Below are 18,576 nucleotides of genomic sequence, written 5' to 3'. Positions count from 1 at the left end.
TGTTTCTAATCTCACTGCTACAGTATCTAATCTCACCGCTACAGTAACTAATCTCACCGCCATCACTGTTTTTAACCTCACTGGAGGTAAACACGCGGCCATCCAAACTAAGCCTTAGCCGTTTTGTTGAAAACGTTGTTTATTTACGTTTTTTGAACCGTATATTCTTGCAGCAAAAATTTTTAGAAAGTTAAATTTTGGAAAACACTGTTATTTGCAATCCGTTATTTTTCGGGAAAGTGAAATTTGTCGATAAAAAGTTTAAATCGTATTATGCAAAATACGGAAATAAAGTCCGAAACCCAAAAATAGTCCAAAATATCCTGGCAGTCCAAAATTTACAAAACTCTCAAATCCAAATTTAAATAAATCAAGTATACGAAATTGAAGTTAAAACCGAGCTTATATTGCACCGACTCGCCTAAGTCTGAAGGTTACCTGAAAGTGACAGACAAACAAAAGTGAGTATTCATAATTCAGTGTGTAATGAAAAACATGAAAAACAACAAATGGCGAAAGCTGAAAAACTGCACAGTCGATGTCACATGACCGTGTGCCACACTGTGTGGTAGGCTATGTGACAGATCGTGTGTGACACACAGTCTGGGCTATTTGGGCAGTGTGAACCACACGGATGTGTGCGCTACACAGGTGTGTGCTAGATCGTGTGGGCCACATGGGCTGGCCATTTAGGCCGTGTGGGCCCAAAATTCTGAATTTTTACCTAGGGTTGTATAAAATGTTTGGTTCGAAAATAGGTTTACCGTGGGGTCGATATGTTATAATTAAGCTACAAAACATGATTTCTAGCCATCTGATAGTGTGAAAATTGATATAAAAATACATGTTTGAAATTTTATAAGATAAGTAAAGTTTGTAACATGCTATGTATAATTCGAAAAAAAAAATGTTATGTGTGTTCTTTATCTATTATTCTGAGCATGTACATCTTAATATTCTAATATCTGTTAGTACTACATTTGCATGTGGGATGGAAATTGATATATGGATGAAGTTTGGGCGGTGTAATAACTTATTTTATTTGGTGGCTTAGCCACATATATTTGATTCTGTAAATGGCGAAAAATCGCCTAATACTCTGGCAACTCTGCTGCAAATGTTCTTAAAAGTGTCATACCTACACTAAGTGGTGTGTAAGGCTTAATGGGTATTAAATACCCTATATGGTGTGTAGGGATGGTCGGAGATGGTGTGTAGCGGATGGGGGTAGGATTGTAAATTTGCATATGATTCTACTTATGTATATGATATGTGTTATGTATCTGCTCTGCTATGTTATAAACCTGAAATTAAGTCAGTGATTCTATTTGGTTTAAAGTTACACACTGAGTTATGAAAACTCACTTTTTGTTTGTTTGTCACTTTCAGGTAACCCTAGGACTTGGGCGGGTCAGTGCGACGAGAGCTCAGTTATAACTTCATTTTCGTATATTTGATTTATTTAAATTTGGATTTGAGAGTTTTATAAATTTTGGAATGTCAGGATACTTTGGACTATTTTTGGGTTTTGGACTTTATTTTCGTATTTCAATAATACGATTTAAATGTTTTATCGACAAAATTCACTTGCTCGCAAAAATAATGGATTTCAAATAATAAACAGTGTTTTTCAAAATTTAACTTTATAAGAATTTCCGCTATAAGAATATACGATTTCAAAAAAATGTAAATAAACAATGTTTTCAACAAAACGACTAAGTAAGATATTTTTTTTTATAAACTGGGTTTTCGTTTAATAAGGGTTTACGACATTTTTAAACTATACAAAATCTAGATTGTCTGCCATTTTACGATAACACCTCTAGATCTGGCCATAACCTCTAGGCCAGGTTTGGAGTGTTATAAGCTATGTTCATAACAAGGCTTTAGTTAGAACAATTGTTATCCAGTGTAGTTGCTATTTGAGAATAATTATTCTTGGGAACAACTAAAGTTTGAAACAAATCTTGTTTAGAATAATGACATTTTAGGAATAGCTATGTTTAGAACAACCGTTATTTGGAACAACTTATATTTAGAACAATTTTGTTTTTTTTTTCGGAAGAGCCATTATTCAGAAAAAGCTTTACTAAGAAAAGCAGCACCACAGAACAACTCTTAGTTGGAACAACATCTTCATTGAGAACAACTATATCAAGAACAACTCATGTTTGGAACAAGTCAAAATAATCATTATTGAAGAATAACTCTCATCCAAGAACAACCATCATCTTGCGTTTCAAAATAAGTTTCACGGAAGATATTCACATGGTATTGCTTTGCCGAAGTAGAAGAAGTAGAAGCAACCCCAGAATATGGCAAGGTTCTTAGGTTATCTTCACTTTTGGGATGTTCTAGAGAGCTTGGCTTGGTGGATCAAATAGGAAGGTAGTTAAGAGTTCTCCTCTTTACATTTTCATGTAAAGCCGACGCCACGTTTGGTTGAAGGAATGGAATAGTCATTCCCTCATTATTCTTAGATGAACAGTGAGGCCGTAGTTTGGTTTACTGTTCTCTTCAGTTGGCTAAATGGCTATTCCTTTCCTATTTTTCAGATTTATCGAATCATCATTTGGTGAAAGGGGCTAATAATAGCCTCTTCAACAACAGACGTAATAACAAAAATTTTCCCTAGAAAATTTTATCATGAATTTGTTAGCCCATCGGTTCCATCGTAACAATGGTGCCTCCCTCGATTCCGTAATTGAGAATCGTCGCTTCATTTCCAACTTGTTTACCCGATTCCCATCTCTCTTATGGTTAGACTTTTTACTCAGTGTCGGAACTCTCCTTCCTTGTCTACATCAAGTCTACCACACCGTTAAGGTTTTCAGTTTGCCATCAAAATGTGTATTCAATGTCAAAGATCCAAGGACACACATGATACGTCTCCATTTCCTTCGATTCAATTCATCGATATTGGATTTGAGTAACTTCCGATTTCGCATTTTGGTTAATGGGTTACTAGCTTTAACCAATTTTAGCGATGGGGATTTAGTAAATCCTAAAATTATAGAATATTTGTTTTGGGTTAATTTAGAAAAAGCTTGAAATTTGTTTCGTTTTGGCTGTTAGTGTTGTCAGTTTTAAATGTCGTTTCTTTCCATTTTTCTTCTTCTTTGTTTTTCAGTTCTTTTCATTTTTTGAATCGTTCCAGTTGCTAGTGTTGTCAATTGAATGGATTTGATATTGGGGTTTGATTTTGGGTAATAGGGGCTTTTGAATCGTTGGGTTGGTGTAGTGAGAATGATGAAAAAAAGTAGATGGTGGTGGTGGTTTTAGAGTAATGGTTGAGTAATAATGGTACGGTGAAGATCAATGGGTGTGGTAGAGCTTAAGATCAGGCTATGGTGAGGGTCAATGGAGTAATAGTATGCATTTATATAATATTTGTATCAAAAAATTTTATAAAATTAATATTAAAAAGAAATAAATAATATATAAATTATTATTTAATTATATTTTTCATTATTAGTAATTATTTCATTTGATTCAAAATATAATTTAATTTAAATATTTTTACAATATATTATTAATATATTTAAAATATTTTTATTTCTAAGGGTGAAATTGTCATTTACGATCTACTCCATATCTATTCCTCTCAACCAAACGTATGAATACTATTAGAATACTTATTCCATTCCATCCAACCAAACCACTATTATGTCTATTAAATTCCATTATAGCCCTATTCGATTTCCATAGAATGGCTATTCCATTACAGCCCTATTTTATTCCAGTGAACCAAACGTGTCGCGAGTGTTTTTCCCTTATTTCAAAAACATAGTGAATTCTTCTTCACTATTAACCATCACCAAAAAAATCTTTCACCATCCTTTCTTAATCATTAATGAAATTGTAATTGAAATGTATTTATCATTACTCTTGTTAATTGCCAGCTTTGCAACTCCTATTCCTGAAACACTATAAATATATGCCTTTCACAACTGGTGAAAGGACTTTTTGCACTTTTGGCATTTTCAGCATTTTGAACTCTCAAAGGATTCTCTCAACTTACTTCTTTTTCAAGCATGATCATCAACCATATTTCTCTTTCTCGACCTTGACGACTATCACCTGTCGCTGCACTCAATGCTATTGTAACACCCAATACTTGACCTAATCGTTGGGTCCAGTCTATAAGGTGGTACATTCGTTTCCAAATCAACAACGATAGAATATAATATGATTCACATCATTAAGCATACAAACATAAGAATTATAAGAAAACAATACAATAGATAATCATTCTCGGGTCTTATAGAAACTTACGAAAGCTCTAATGTTAACCTGAGGTCGAATTAGGATTGAATTACAAAAGTTTCAAATTACAGGGTTGACATCGTGACGCAAGGGAGTTCTTTGTGGTAATGTGACATCCTATTTTGGTCTCGTTGGGATGACGAGGTTCCTCATCTCGTCGTGACATTAAAGGTCATTTATCCTTGAGACGTGGTATGTTTGATGTCACGACGTCACATTATATTTTTGTAATTTCAGTACACAAACCTACAAATTTTATAGGCATAAACACACATACACTTACCATTATGACCAGCTATCATAAGAAACATTTCAACACCAATTTCAAAATATCAACACCATACTAGGCTAATACCTTATCATTTATAACCTGAACAACTAATGTATTGCCTTCCAAATACTTATACATATATATTCATAATCAATCTTTCTTTAACGCATCAACCATTCATACCATTTAGGGCACATATATATATATATATATAAGACTTATAACATAACTAATCAATACAGGCATTGGAATTCTTAAATAAAAAGTGCATTTAGACATAGTTTGGTAACAAAATAGACTCAACCTAGGTACATGCCAAACAAATAGTGAAAGAGGTACACAAACATTATTGAGTCTAGGATCTTTGATTAGATGCTGAAGTCTACACTCGGGATCATAATTTGAACCTAACCTGCCTCAGAAAACAAACCATACGCTGAGAAAAATGCTCAGTAGTAAATCTATGATTCAAGATGATTTAAATAAACACAAGGTAATGTATACATCTTATTCATATACAAATTTCATGCCAATCACCTTTCATTTTAATATAACACACTTTATTCATGTTAGCATACTAATTCAATATAAAACATACTATCTTGTTACGTAACATTCATTTCATAGGCAATTTAGTTCGTTTCTACTTGCTATATCTAATTACAATTATAATTATAATTTTTAATCTTTAGCCTACATAAATATATGCACATATTTCTCTTCTCATAGCACATTTTATGCTATTTTCGAGCCTAATGGCTTATTAATACACAACTGGCACCCATGGTTCGTTTTCGATTCAATTCACTTTGTATTTCCGTACCATATATCACATCACATGTAGTTAAATAATTCATTAGTTTATACCCCTACTAACCAACACAGACTTAGAATGGATACACAAATCCATCACCTCGAGTTGCCCGACAACGATTATGCAGTAACAATACATAATACCACCCTGAATTTCCCGGGAACAATGGTTTTCTCAACTCAATCAATCTCTCACCTCGGGTTGCTCAACAACGATGGTTTTACTTAGTACTCTGACTCAATGGCATGCCAACTATATCCGACTTGGTCTGAATAGCTAATAGGGTATTCTATTTTTTATTCATTATATACAGTTCAATTTACAATTCAATAATAACAAATCAATCAACATGTCACAATTTCATAACTTATATAACATATATCAACACAATTCCATGCCAATTATCAAATATCAAGTAAATTCTAAGTTTTATATTTTATTTAATTTAGTCATTGTCTTAGAAATCAATCTCAAACACATCGAATCAGTTCAAGTAATCCTAAATAACTAACCTCAACAATATATGATGTAAAATGACATGAAAATGTAGCAATTAAATTGGTCCCAGATCATAGAAATACAAATCGAAAATTTCGAGCTATTCTTCGACGGCTTTGGATTTTCCTTTTCCTCTCGACAAATCCAAGTCGACATTAGCTATGGATTAACACAAAACATATCACACTATAAAAAATCAACCAATATACAATCAATTATCAATTTATGCAAACTTTACAATTTATTCAATTTAGTCCCTAAAATTAGGGCTAGTATAACTTTCGATTTAATACTCCAAATTAAAATCTAATTTCACATTTTACTTCTTATTTCTATAGTCAATTTTAAATTTTATTTAGCTTGGTCTCTAATGTATGAAACTATCAATTAAGCTTTACAATTTAGTCTTTTCATATATAAGCTTAAAACCTATCAATTTAACACCTAAAAACTATAAATTCCTGACAATGAAATCTTTCAAAACTTTAAAAATTTTATAAATTGGTACATGAGCTAGTTAAATCAAGCTCTCATGACCTCAAAAACATAGAAATTACAAGAAAATGACGTAATTGCATTAACCAATTTGCTGCATAAAACCTTGAAGATTCAGCCATGGAGTTCTTCAATTTTTCTTTCAATTCAGTGGAGAAGATGAAGTCTTCTCTCACTTCCCACTGAATGCTTATATATATAATGTAATTAGTTTAGTTAATTAGGTAATTAACTTTAATTTAATATATAATACCTAGTTTAATTAATCTAATGATAACATGCTTATTTCGTCCACTTCCTAATGTTTAAACATGATATATTTTCTATTTTGAACCTTGGGTTAATTGCAATTAAAGTCCTTTAGCTATTTTTCCAGTTAAATATCTATAGTGATTGGACTTTACAATTTAGTCCCAAAACCTTAATCCCTAATTCAAAAAAATTATCTATCCAAAATTCCAGTCACTTATATAGTAACTCTATAAGTATAAATATTTATGGGCTCGTTTAACGGAAATAGGATCCCAAAATTGCCTTTTTCGATACCATTGGAATCTTTTTCGCCTTCTTCTTGTGCACCTCGTTCACTTGTTTGCCACGCTTCCTCTCTTCATTAAAAGAACCCTCTACAAAGACAAAGCAATATATATAAGCTACCATATAATAATTTGAAAAAAAAATAATTATCTCATGTTTGCAATTTTTGGGTTTGAGAAGACAAATGCAATTATTAGGGTTTTTCCTTTATATCCAGACCATTTGGCTACATGATTATTAAGTAAGGATAAAACTGAAATCAAAATAAGGATAAGTAATAGAGTGACATATGAAGTTTTTTTTTTCTTTCATGCTTTTCCCGAAAATGTTGGAACATTTTTAAATATTTATAGTGTTCCAATAACTATAAATGAATGGATGTAATTAATCAAAAAATAAATCTATTGGTCATTGGTCAAAAGTTATATCATTTGATTTTTGAAAAAGAATTACAACTATTCACACAGTATTATTTGAATAGTTATAATATTAAATGAATAATTATATGTTTTTTTAAAGACATTATTATTCATAAAGATACCTGTTGAAAGATGTCTCTATGAAGAGATATGAGAATACCTATAAATAGGAATGAGATTTCATTTGGAAATCACACCAACAAGTTCTAAAAGTTCTTTCTATCCTTCCTCATTTTCTAATATTATTAGATTTTTTTATCAAGAGTTGTTACAGAAATTCTTTGTAGAAATTGAGTTTCTTGCTATTCATTGCTCAGTGCTTAGTGGACTATTCTCTTCAACGCAAAAAGCAAATAGTAATTGGCTTCATTGTATCCTCGAGGTTAATTTGCTTGAAACTCTTTTGCACACCGAATATAGGTAGGGGCGAATATAATCTTAAAGATAGTGACTTGACACACGCCTTGGAACGTTGTCCTATTTCTTCATTTTCTATTCGATTTCTGTTAATGTATTCGAAATTTCCCTCACCGGAGATTTGTAGTACAGAAGGTACAAAGAAAGGCAAAATGAATGGAAGTTTCATAATCCTCTTGAAATTCTTTTTTACTTTCTCCAAGGATTGGATCTAGCAGTAACAAAAATACCAATGGATTAAATATTTTATGCTTGAACCACACAATCAATCATTTTTCTAAAAAATAATAGCAAAAGAGATGGGGATTATTAATATTCCAAAGACCTGTGGCTAAGGATATTAGTTCCAACAACATAATAATATTGTATGATATATAGAGAAGTTAGAACATGTATTCCGGTACATGTTGTCTAGTGAGGTGGTGCAAAGATTATTAAAGCTAACTAAATTATTAATCTCAACTCTAAGTAATACAAAAGGTTAAAATGAAAATACTATATAAAATAAATGGGTGCGGGAACCAGAGATCACACTTTGTCTTGCCCATACTTTAATACCTACCTGAAGATTACCTACTCTTTTTTTATTTATTATCTATTCATTCATGCTCATATCATCAAAACAGACATATGTTTATTATATTAATGATAATTATTTTCTGCACATACAATTTTAATCATTCTTGTGAAAACTATATCAACAAATGCTGCTTAAATTTTTAGTTTTTTTTTAAAGATAACTTGTGATTTTCTTATATTAACATAGAATAATTATTGGGGTACTCGCGATTTTATTTATTTTATATTTAAAATAAATAGAAAATGTGTCAATTTCACTTCTAAATTATAACATTAAAAATTTTAATATATTAGAAAAAAGGGAGAGAGAGCCACCACCGCCACTCCCCAAACCTGTCTCACCAACTCACATCTAGAAGAAATAGGGTCACATCTCTCTCTCTCTCTCTCTCTCCTGTTGTGTGGGTGAGTGAGAGTAAGAGTCAAAAGGCTATAAAACTGCATCTAAAGCTCTCATAAAGGGCCGGCTTCAATGTTCTTCCCACCCACACCAAACTCCACCCTTCTTCATTTCCGCTTCCATACTGCTTCTTCTATTTTCTAAATCCCAAAATGGGAAGGTCTCCTTGCTGTGAGAAAGCTCATACAAACAAAGGTGCATGGACCAAAGAAGAAGATGATCGCCTCATCGCTTACATCCGAGCCCACGGTGAAGGTTGCTGGCGTTCTCTCCCTAAGGCTGCTGGCCTTCTCCGTTGTGGCAAAGTTGCAGGCTTCGTTGGATCAACTACTTAAGACCTGACCTCAAACGTGGCAACTTCACTGAGGAAGAAGATGAACTCATTATCAAGCTCCATAGCCTTCTCGGCAACAAGTAAGTATTATGTTCAACTTTGGCTTACTTTTTTTTTTTTTTGCAAAATTTCAAATCCTTGATTGGTTTTTAAATTGATTTACAGGTGGTCTCTTATAGCCGGGAGATTACCAGGAAGAACCGATAATGAGATAAAGAATTACTGGAACACACACATAAGGAGGAAGCTATTGAACAGAGGAATCGATCCAGCGACTCACAGGCCACTGAATGAGGCAGGTGTTCATCAGGATGTGTCATCCACAATATCCTTCAATGGTGTTAAACAAGAAAAAGACAAGATGAATAACCCCAATGGTTTTGTGGAGACAGATGAGAAGAAAATCCCAGCAGTTGAAGAAAGGTGTCCAGACTTGAATTTGGACCTCAGAATCAGCCCTCCTCTTTACCATCAAACCCAGCAGCACGCAGATCCATTCAAAACTGGAGGGAAAACCCTCTGTTTATTTTGCAGTTTGGGAGTTAAAAACAGCAAACAATGCATTTGCAGCATCGATACTGCTGCCAGCAGCAGTGGCAACAACACCAATACTGCCTATGATTTCTTGGGCTTGAAAACTGGTTTCTTGGATTACAGAAGTTTGGAAATGAAATGATTGTTTCAGAGGGAAATGTGGAATTTTTTTTCCTTCTTTTTTTAACCATGTAGCTTAAGCAGAAATGGAGAGAATTAATTGACCAAGAGATTGTTATTTAGTTTTAAAAAACCCCTTTAATTTTCTGTTTGATCACCTCTAATTTGTATGATTATATACATATATATAGTAATGATACAGGTGATCATTATTCAACAAATGTTTTTTCATTTATTTGGATTATATACTTTCTTTTCTTTATCTTTTTAAACCTTTTACAATTCTGTTTTTACCTCTCTTTTCCAAGAAAAAAAAGTTGAGGTTTGTCAGACTCATGATAATTGATCAGATCTTCAAAAGGGTCATTCCTCTGCCTTAACTTTGTGTTTTTGTTGATATTTCAGAGAGGGTTCAAAAGGAAAATGATAACCCTCATTTAAAAAAAATTATATAAAAGAAACAACACTTTGAAAATTTTTAAAAAATAATTGAACATCATTATTAAGAGTTTAAAACACATTTTTTCAAGAGGTTTTAATGGTTTAGAGTGGTTTTGAGAAGGGGTTGATATTTATTTAGCAGTGGATAAGCTATGAGAGGAGGAGATGTTAAGAAGAAAAGAAGAAGAAAGTGGTGGGTAGGCTATCCCTTCCCCTCTAATAAAAGCTCTTAAGAAACTGTCCGTAGTACCATCTTTCAACTAACTATCCATTAATCATCTTCGCCATCAGCCCCCAACCATCCATGCTTTTAATTACTTGGTTTATCCTTTTTCATATATCAATCTTTTACTTCTTCAAAAAATATTCGCGATAGGAAGAATTAATTAACCTGATTACGATAATATATATTATGTTATACATAAAATCTGTTTGTGTTTATACATATGTTATTCTTCCAATCAAATTAATCCCAAACTATTTTCGATAGCTATACCCCTTCCCCAAGTTCCACCTTTCAAATTTCATTTCACCATTATAGGATCAATCGAATTTATTGGTATTTTTGGAGGTTGCCTAACTTACCTAATGGAATTGGTTCACAAATTAACGACTAAATTCCATTGAAAATGATTCCACATGATCATCAACACTTGAGAGTACTACTGCAAACAAACTTTTATTAGTTTGCAGGCCCAATGTTTGCATTTCAATATTTATTAAATGTTCCAATGTTTGGCAAAATTTAGGTATCAAGCAGCTCTTTTGATGGGACCATTAAACTTATTTTACTCAATTTAGGTAAATTTATATTTGCTCTTTTTTTATACAATGTTTATAACTACTCATAACCCTTCCCTAACCCTTATATGGAAAAATAATGTGCTTGAGTGCACTAGACTCACGTCTTCCTGCTCTGACAATAATGTCGATGCCAATTGAGTTAAGACTCACCTCTCTCTATAACAATCAACTTTTATATCAACATTTCATTATAATAGCGGAATATGTTGTGGAATCCATATTTTATGTTTTATTTTTACTTTTTATAAAAAAAATTTATCTATAAAAGTAACAACTATAAAGTATGAACTATACTTTTTATCAGTTTCCTATCTAAAATGTTATTGAAATTAGTTATATTTTTAAGTGAAATAAAAAATAATAAATTTTAATTAAGATATTATTTCAATAAAATATTTAAAATTTATATTATAAAAATAATCTTTAATAAATAAAATTATATTTATAAATTTTATTAAGGATACGATCTAAATCTCACTGATTAATGATAAGTGTTAAAAGTAACATATTTTAATCTTATTCTTAATGCATTTTTGGGTGATTATTCGATGTTAATTGTGAATTTTATACTTCTAATCCTTTAAATTCATGTTTTAATGCTTAATAGAACACTTGGGAGTAAAAGGAGCGAAAACCAGAGCATTAGAGCAAGCTACAGGAGCCACATGGGATGAACCATTCCACACGGCCAAACCACACGACCGTGTGACCCACACAAACGTGTGGGAGGCCATGTCGATTTCATGGGATTGCGCACCAAACAGTGAAAATCACGATTTTTAGGTTTTTTTGAGCATTCTAAGACTTATATATGACAAAAATAAGAACATAGAAGTGAGCCGTAAGAGAATACTCAAGAAAACAACTCGAAAAACACCATTGAAGCCGACTTGGAAGCATATTTCTGTCAAGATTGAAGATTTCTAGTTGATTTCATAGGAAGTTATCATGAGTTTCTTTATTTCTTTTGGTTATAATGTCTCCTGGATGTTTTTATTTTCAAGCATGAATTAATTTTCTAAATACCTAAGGATATGAATCCTATGATGGATTTTGTCATTTGATTTTTATTTTACATAATAAATGCTTAGTTTCTTTTTCTCAATTATGTGTGCTTAATTCTGGGTTTAATATTTCTAGATTCTTGATCCATGTCCGTTGTGCTTTAGTAGGTGGTTGAATAGGCCTTGTTTAAGAGTAGGTCTTACTTAATTGAGTGGAGTTGCATGCAATTCTAGAAATATGACAACATAAATCTATCGGATTAGAGTCAAATCTAATAGGAGAATCCATAGCATGAATGAATGCAATAATAGGGGTTTTAATTAGAAAGAAATTTCAATTAATCAACCTAGAGTCAGTTACTCTTATGCTCGAAAGAGATATTAGCATAATTTTGGAATTTCTACGGATTAATGTGCTAAATAAGAAATTGTGTAATTTAGATTGATAGTGACAGAGAAAGTCTAGGTGAATTCTTTCTTGGGTACTGCTTTGTTTATTGGTTGTTAATCGATTATTTTCGAGTATTGTTCTTTGTCGCATTCGTAGTTAATTAAATTACTTAATTTTAGTTTTTAATTGATCACTCAAATTATTCGGTTAAATAATAGAAAGACGATAAGTACTAGTACTTGTAGTCCTCGTGGGAACGATATCTTTGCTCACTGTAGCTATATTTTTAATTGATAGGTGTACTTGCCTTAGTCAAGTTTTTAGTTAGTTTTGTGACACATCAAGTTTTTGGCGTCATTATTGAGGACTAGAATATTAGGAAAACTTTATTTCTATTGATTTAGTCATTTTTTTGTTTTTAATTTAATTTTTACATTCTAATTTTTCTTTTGTTTGATTCTTATAGGTTCTTTTGGTTTATGACTAGTGGCAACCCATTGGAACCCTTAGTTTTTTATAGTTAGATAGAAAAAGCTGCTCGCAGAAATTGGAGAGAGGTTAGACAAGCAAGGCAAGGTTAACAAATTTTAATAGACGATCAAGAGTAAAATGACATTACTGTAGAGATGGATAATAATAATCTTGGTAATCAGCAACTTCTTCTACGTCCTGCTCCTCGGACTATGTATGACTATGCTAAGCCCATTTTGATTGGGGCTGAATAGAGTATTGTTAGACCGACTATTTCTGCAAATAGTTTTGAGATTAATTCAAACACAATTCAGATGGTGCAGCAATATGTTCAGTTTGATGGGTTGCAAGATGAAAATTCGAATGCTCATTTAGCTAACTTTTTGGAGATTTACGACACATTCAAGATCAATGGAATTACTGATGATGTCATGCGCTTACGATTGTTCCCATTCTCTTTGAGGAACAAGACAAAACAATGGTTGAATTCACTTCGACAGGGTTCCATCACCACTTGGGCTCAAATAAATGAAAATTTTCTATTGAAATATTTTCCACCAGCCAAAACAGCTAAGTTGAGGAATGACATCCCTTCTTTTGCTCAATTTGAGCTTGAGACACTGTATGATGCATGAGGGAGATTTAAGAATCTTTTGAGAAGGTGTCCACATCATGGATTAATTTTTGACTTCAAGTTCAAACCTTTTACAATGGTTTGAGTCCCTCGACTAGGCATATAATTGATGCAGCAATTGGCAGAACACTGAATAATAAAATACCTGAAGCAGCTCAAGAATTTATTGAAGAGATGGTACTGAATAACTATTAGTGGCAAGTTATGAGAACAAAGCCTACTAAGGCAGTCGGTGTTTTTAATATAGATGCAGTTAGTATGTTGACAAGTCAGGTAGAAGCGCCGAATAAAAAGATTGATTATTTGAGTTTTAGTAAGTAGGTGAATTTGGTAATGCAATGTGATGCGACTGGAGCAAGGATGATCAATCCGAAATGTTCCCTTCAAGTCTAACATGGAGCATGAGAAATTCGACTTTATAGGTAATAATTCTATACATCATAATAACCCCTACAGCAACAATTATAATCCAAGATGGAGGAATCATCCAAATTTCTCTTGGGGTGGTCAAGGAAATCAAAGGTCACAACCCTCCTCCAGGTTTTTAGCAACCTTATCAACAAGAAAAGAAACTGAATCTAGAAGAGATGTTGACTAAATTTATTTCAATGTTAGAAACTAGATTTTAGAACACTGAAACAACTTTGACTAATCAGCAGACATCTATTCAGGGTCTCGAGAATTAGATTAGCCAGCTTGCTAAAATAGCTTCGGAAAGACAATAAGGCAGTTACCTATTAACACTAAAACCAACCCAAATGAGCAAATCCACGCAATCATTGTATGAAGTGGAAAGATGTTGGCCCAGCCTGAAAGGAAGTTGAATTTAAAAGATGTTGAGAAAAATGATAGGGTTGATGAAAGCAAGAAAAAGCATAAGCCGGTTGTCAGAGAAGACAAACCACCAATTCCATATCCAACAAAGTTGAAAAAAGATTGAAAGAACAATATGGTAAATTTCTTGAACGTTTGAAAAAATTGCATATTAACTTACCTTTTGTTGAAGTCCTTTCGCAGATGCCCAAGTGTACAAAATTTTTAAAGGAGCTTTAACAAGTAAAAGGAAATTAGACGAACTGTCCACTGTGGAGCTCAATTAGGAGTGCTCGACCATTTTCCAAAGCAAACCACCCACCAAACTTAAAAATTCAGAGGGTTTTACTATCCCTTATTTTATTGGTAGCTTAAATGTTGAAAAAGCTTTGGGTAATGGTTAACTTGTGCTGAGAGTAATGGTGAACATATGCTGAAGGTAGGTGATGAAGAGGTTACTCTTCAAACATACGATGTTGTGAGAGTTTCTAATGAGTGAGATGATACCCATTATTCTATTAATGTTAGTAATCATTCAGCTCAACATTCTTTGCAAGAAATCATTCATGAAGATGTGTTAGAACTGTATCTTGTTCAAGGTAATCGAAATCAAGGGACAAGTGAAGAAAGAATGGTACATTTCGATTAATTAGATGAATGGTGAACAAAAGCTGAGGAGAGCCCAAAAATGTACAAAAAAATAACAAAGCAACGCCATGGTGTGCATTTAAAGAGGACGAACCAATTCAAAGTTAGAGATAAAGTGTTGTTGGACAATTTAGATCCATGAATGTTCCCTGCAAAGCTTAAGTTAAGATGGTCAAATCCATTTGTGGTACAGAACGTATTCCCATACGAAACCATTGAGATAACGCACCTTAATTACGACACATTCAAGGTAAACGATTATCGTCTCAAACTTTATTTTGGTGGTGATACTGATAATGAGATAGAGGAGCACCGGCTCCGAAATCTAAATTAACCATGTGCGTGAAAAGGAAAGTCGAGCTTAGACTCTAAATAAACGCTTCTCGAGAGGCAACCCGAGTATTTTTTGTTTTATTCTATTTTCATTTTATTACGTTGCATGCTTAGGACATTCATTTTTATTACTTAAAAAATTAAAAATAAAAATACTTAGTTTCTTGTTCTCAATTATATGTGCTTAATTATTAGTTTAATATTTCTAGATTATTGATCCATGGTTGATGTGCTTAAATTAGTGGTTGAATAGACCTTGTTTAAGAGTAAGTCTTGTTTAATTAAGTAGAATTGCATGCAATCCTAGAAATATGACAACATATATAAATCTACCGGATTAGAGTCAAATCTAATAGGAGAATCCATAGCATGAATGAATGCAATAATAGGGGTTTTAATTAGAAAGAAATTTCAATTAATCAACCTAAAGTCAGTTGCTCTTATGCTCGAAAGAGATATTAGCATAGTTTACGAATTTTTACGGCTAAATAAAGAAATTGTGTAATTTAGATTGATAGTGACAGAGAAAATCTAGGTGAATTCTTTCCTAGGTATTGTTTTGCTTGTTGGTTTTTAATCGATTATTTTTGTTTTTTGTTCTTTGTCGCGTTCGTAGTTAATTAAATTAGTTAGTTTTAGTTTTTAATCAATCACTCGAATTATTCGGTTAAATAATAGATGACGGTAATTACTAGTACTTGTAGCCCTCGTGGGAACAATATATTTGCTCACCGTAGCTATACTATTAATTGATAGGTGCACTTGCCTTAGTAAAATTTTTAGTTAGTTTCGTGACACATCAAATAATATTATTAATATACAATAATTTTTTATTTTAATAATTTTAACAATTCAAATTTTATCTAAAGTTCAAATGTTATTATAAGTGTCTCAAATGTTGTTATAAGTATATAACAAACACTTCTCTAAATTTAATGCTTGCAAGACATTTTGTACTTTCAAGGGGGGGAACAGGATTCGAACCTTAGAGACAACATTGTTGAAAGAGATAGTCACAAACCTCGAAAATGAATCATAAAATGAATATGAAAAGATATATATATGTTAATTTTGATAATCTAAGAAATTTATTCTTCTGATAATTTAAATTAAATTTGATTTTTAAAAGATCACATATTTTTTCAATAAAAACACACACATATATATAATTGTGACGATATCTATATCATCAACAATGAAATAAAAAATGGTATAAAATTGTAAAATTGATAGGGAAATATAACAGGGAAGAAAACAATAGATGAAGAACAAGTGGAGAAGTTGGTAAAGAGAACATGGGCCGATGTGGAGGTTCGAATGTTGACTTTGATGTGTAACTAATCTTAATCTCATAAATTAAATTAAAACAGAACTTTTATTATTATTATTATTATTATTATTATATTATAAAATCAGTTTAACTACTACTACTAGAACTAGTTGTCTAGAAACCATATTAGGTGAGATTGAGACTCATAAAATCATGGTTTTGATTCAATTTTATTATTATGATATCATCCATCCATCTAATTACCCTTCCAATCTTTTCTATTTTAATTTCAATCCAACACGACAAAATCGTTATTCTATCATTAAATTATGACCATAACTTTATTTTATTTTTTCAATATTTTCATTTATTTTTTGAGTTTCTATAAACAGTCTTAAAATATTGTCACTTGTCTCTTTTATTTAATGTTTATCTTTTATATATTTTATTATGCCTTATAAAATATTTATCAACCCCTGGTTTTATTTGTAAAGTCTAAAAACTCCACTGATAGTGTACTTAATATTTCCCTAAAAAACTTATGCTTAAATATAGCTTTTAGTTGTATCATCAATTTTATTTAGTATTTAAAATTTCCAATGATAATGGCGAGAAGTTAAAGGTTTAACTCCTCGTCTAAATTTATTTTAATTTAAATCTAAATACATTTCGATTATAGGGCAATTCGACTAGAACCCAAATTTGAAATTGCAAAAGCAGCCAAAATTAATCCATGGCCATGCCATTAACACAATAATTCATATGAAGAAAGAAAGAAAATGGGTGAGGATTTTTTATTAAAAAAAATTAAAATTGTAATTATGCTTGAAATAAAACGAAAAGAAACAATTTAGAAAAAAATATTGAATTTAAACAAATATATATTCCTTTAGTGTGTTTTTTTTCTTACCAAACAAAAGGATTTCTTTTTTCTATTACCAAACACAAAGCAAAATCGTTAAGGTTAAGCTTTCATCAGGGGGTGGCTGAGTGGCTTTCATGAACAACCACATAACATATGCCAATTACAAACAAATTAATAGCACTAATAATACTAACTATTATGGATGTTGTACCAAACAAATTCTAAATCTAATATAAACTAATAAGATAATGCTTCTTTATTGAATTTCTATTAGAATAAATCTGCCCCAAGTAATTCTTAAAGATAATATAAATTAAAAAAAATGAAACCTATGGAAATTAAAATCCATAATCATTACAAATATAATTGAGGTCAAATTTAATTCAAACACTAAATAAAAGCCAAATTAGTTTTTTAATGGAAATTCTTACTAAAACATTAAATTTTTAACGATGTTAGCATGACAATCCACGTGACAGTCTATGTGTACTTCATGTTGACATGTACAGCTCATTAGCATAAAATACACATCAATTACCACGCATGCAGTAATGTTTAAAATTTTAATGTTTCAGACGATATTTCTGTTAAAAGAAACAATTCGACTCTTTTTAAAAAGTTGAGCGTCAAATTTAACTAAAAAATAGAATAAGAGCCAAACTTTTCATTATTACTGAATTAACTGTATATTATCTTAATTATTGAAGCATTGATTATTTTTTTCTTTTTTGATTTTCAAAGGTGTTAGGTAGAGACATTAGAAGGTTCCGTTGCGATATTTATTTTATTTTCCCTAAACCCCTCACTTGCTTTGAAAGAAAAAAACTCCAAGTAATTAATAATTATTTATAGCTGCTCTCTCTCTCTCAATAGCCTAATTATTGTTCCGTCTCACTAAATTTTAATACCTCACATGCATGACTCTTGAGGTGGGACCTTTTTGTTTTTCTTCTCTTCCCAATATCTCCTCTCTTACATCTTTATTTATCAATTATCACTCACAGTATTAATTAAGTTCAAATTACCATTTTATTTAAAAGACATGAAATTTACTTCATAAAAATAAAAAACATTAATTCAATTAAAAACTTATAACCAATTTTTATCCTATAATTTATTTAAGTTATACTATTCTGTGTAGAAAAATATGCACCCTGATATTATTAAAACCGATATTTCTTTAATTATTTATTTAATTAAATAATTCATATAATTATT

General features: G+C 31.4%; 1 protein-coding gene and 1 non-coding gene across 2 annotated transcripts; one reads left to right on the top strand and one right to left on the bottom strand.

Annotated features, from left to right (window-relative positions):
* The first annotated feature begins 8,701 nt into the window (after positions 1–8,701).
* Positions 8,702–9,792, top strand: LOC107891923 (myb-related protein 308). The gene is given in 3 exon segments (XM_016816845.2): positions 8,702–8,999; positions 9,002–9,110; positions 9,196–9,792. Coding segments are annotated over 3 exon segments (771 nt in total). The 5' UTR covers positions 8,702–8,848; the 3' UTR covers positions 9,707–9,792.
* A 3,575-nt stretch (positions 9,793–13,367) lies between these two features.
* On the bottom strand, positions 13,368–13,474 carry LOC121224838 (small nucleolar RNA R71). The gene has a single exon (XR_005922580.1). It is a non-coding gene; the product is annotated as a small nucleolar RNA R71 (small nucleolar RNA).
* Positions 13,475–18,576: the final 5,102 nt, after the last annotated feature.

The sequence above is a fragment of the Gossypium hirsutum genome, chromosome D12 (genome assembly GCF_007990345.1).
Source record: "Gossypium hirsutum isolate 1008001.06 chromosome D12, Gossypium_hirsutum_v2.1, whole genome shotgun sequence".
Lineage (NCBI taxonomy): Eukaryota > Viridiplantae > Streptophyta > Magnoliopsida > Malvales > Malvaceae > Gossypium > Gossypium hirsutum.
Note: the sequence above shows the minus strand (reverse complement) of the source record. Positions and strands in the feature narration are given on the sequence as shown.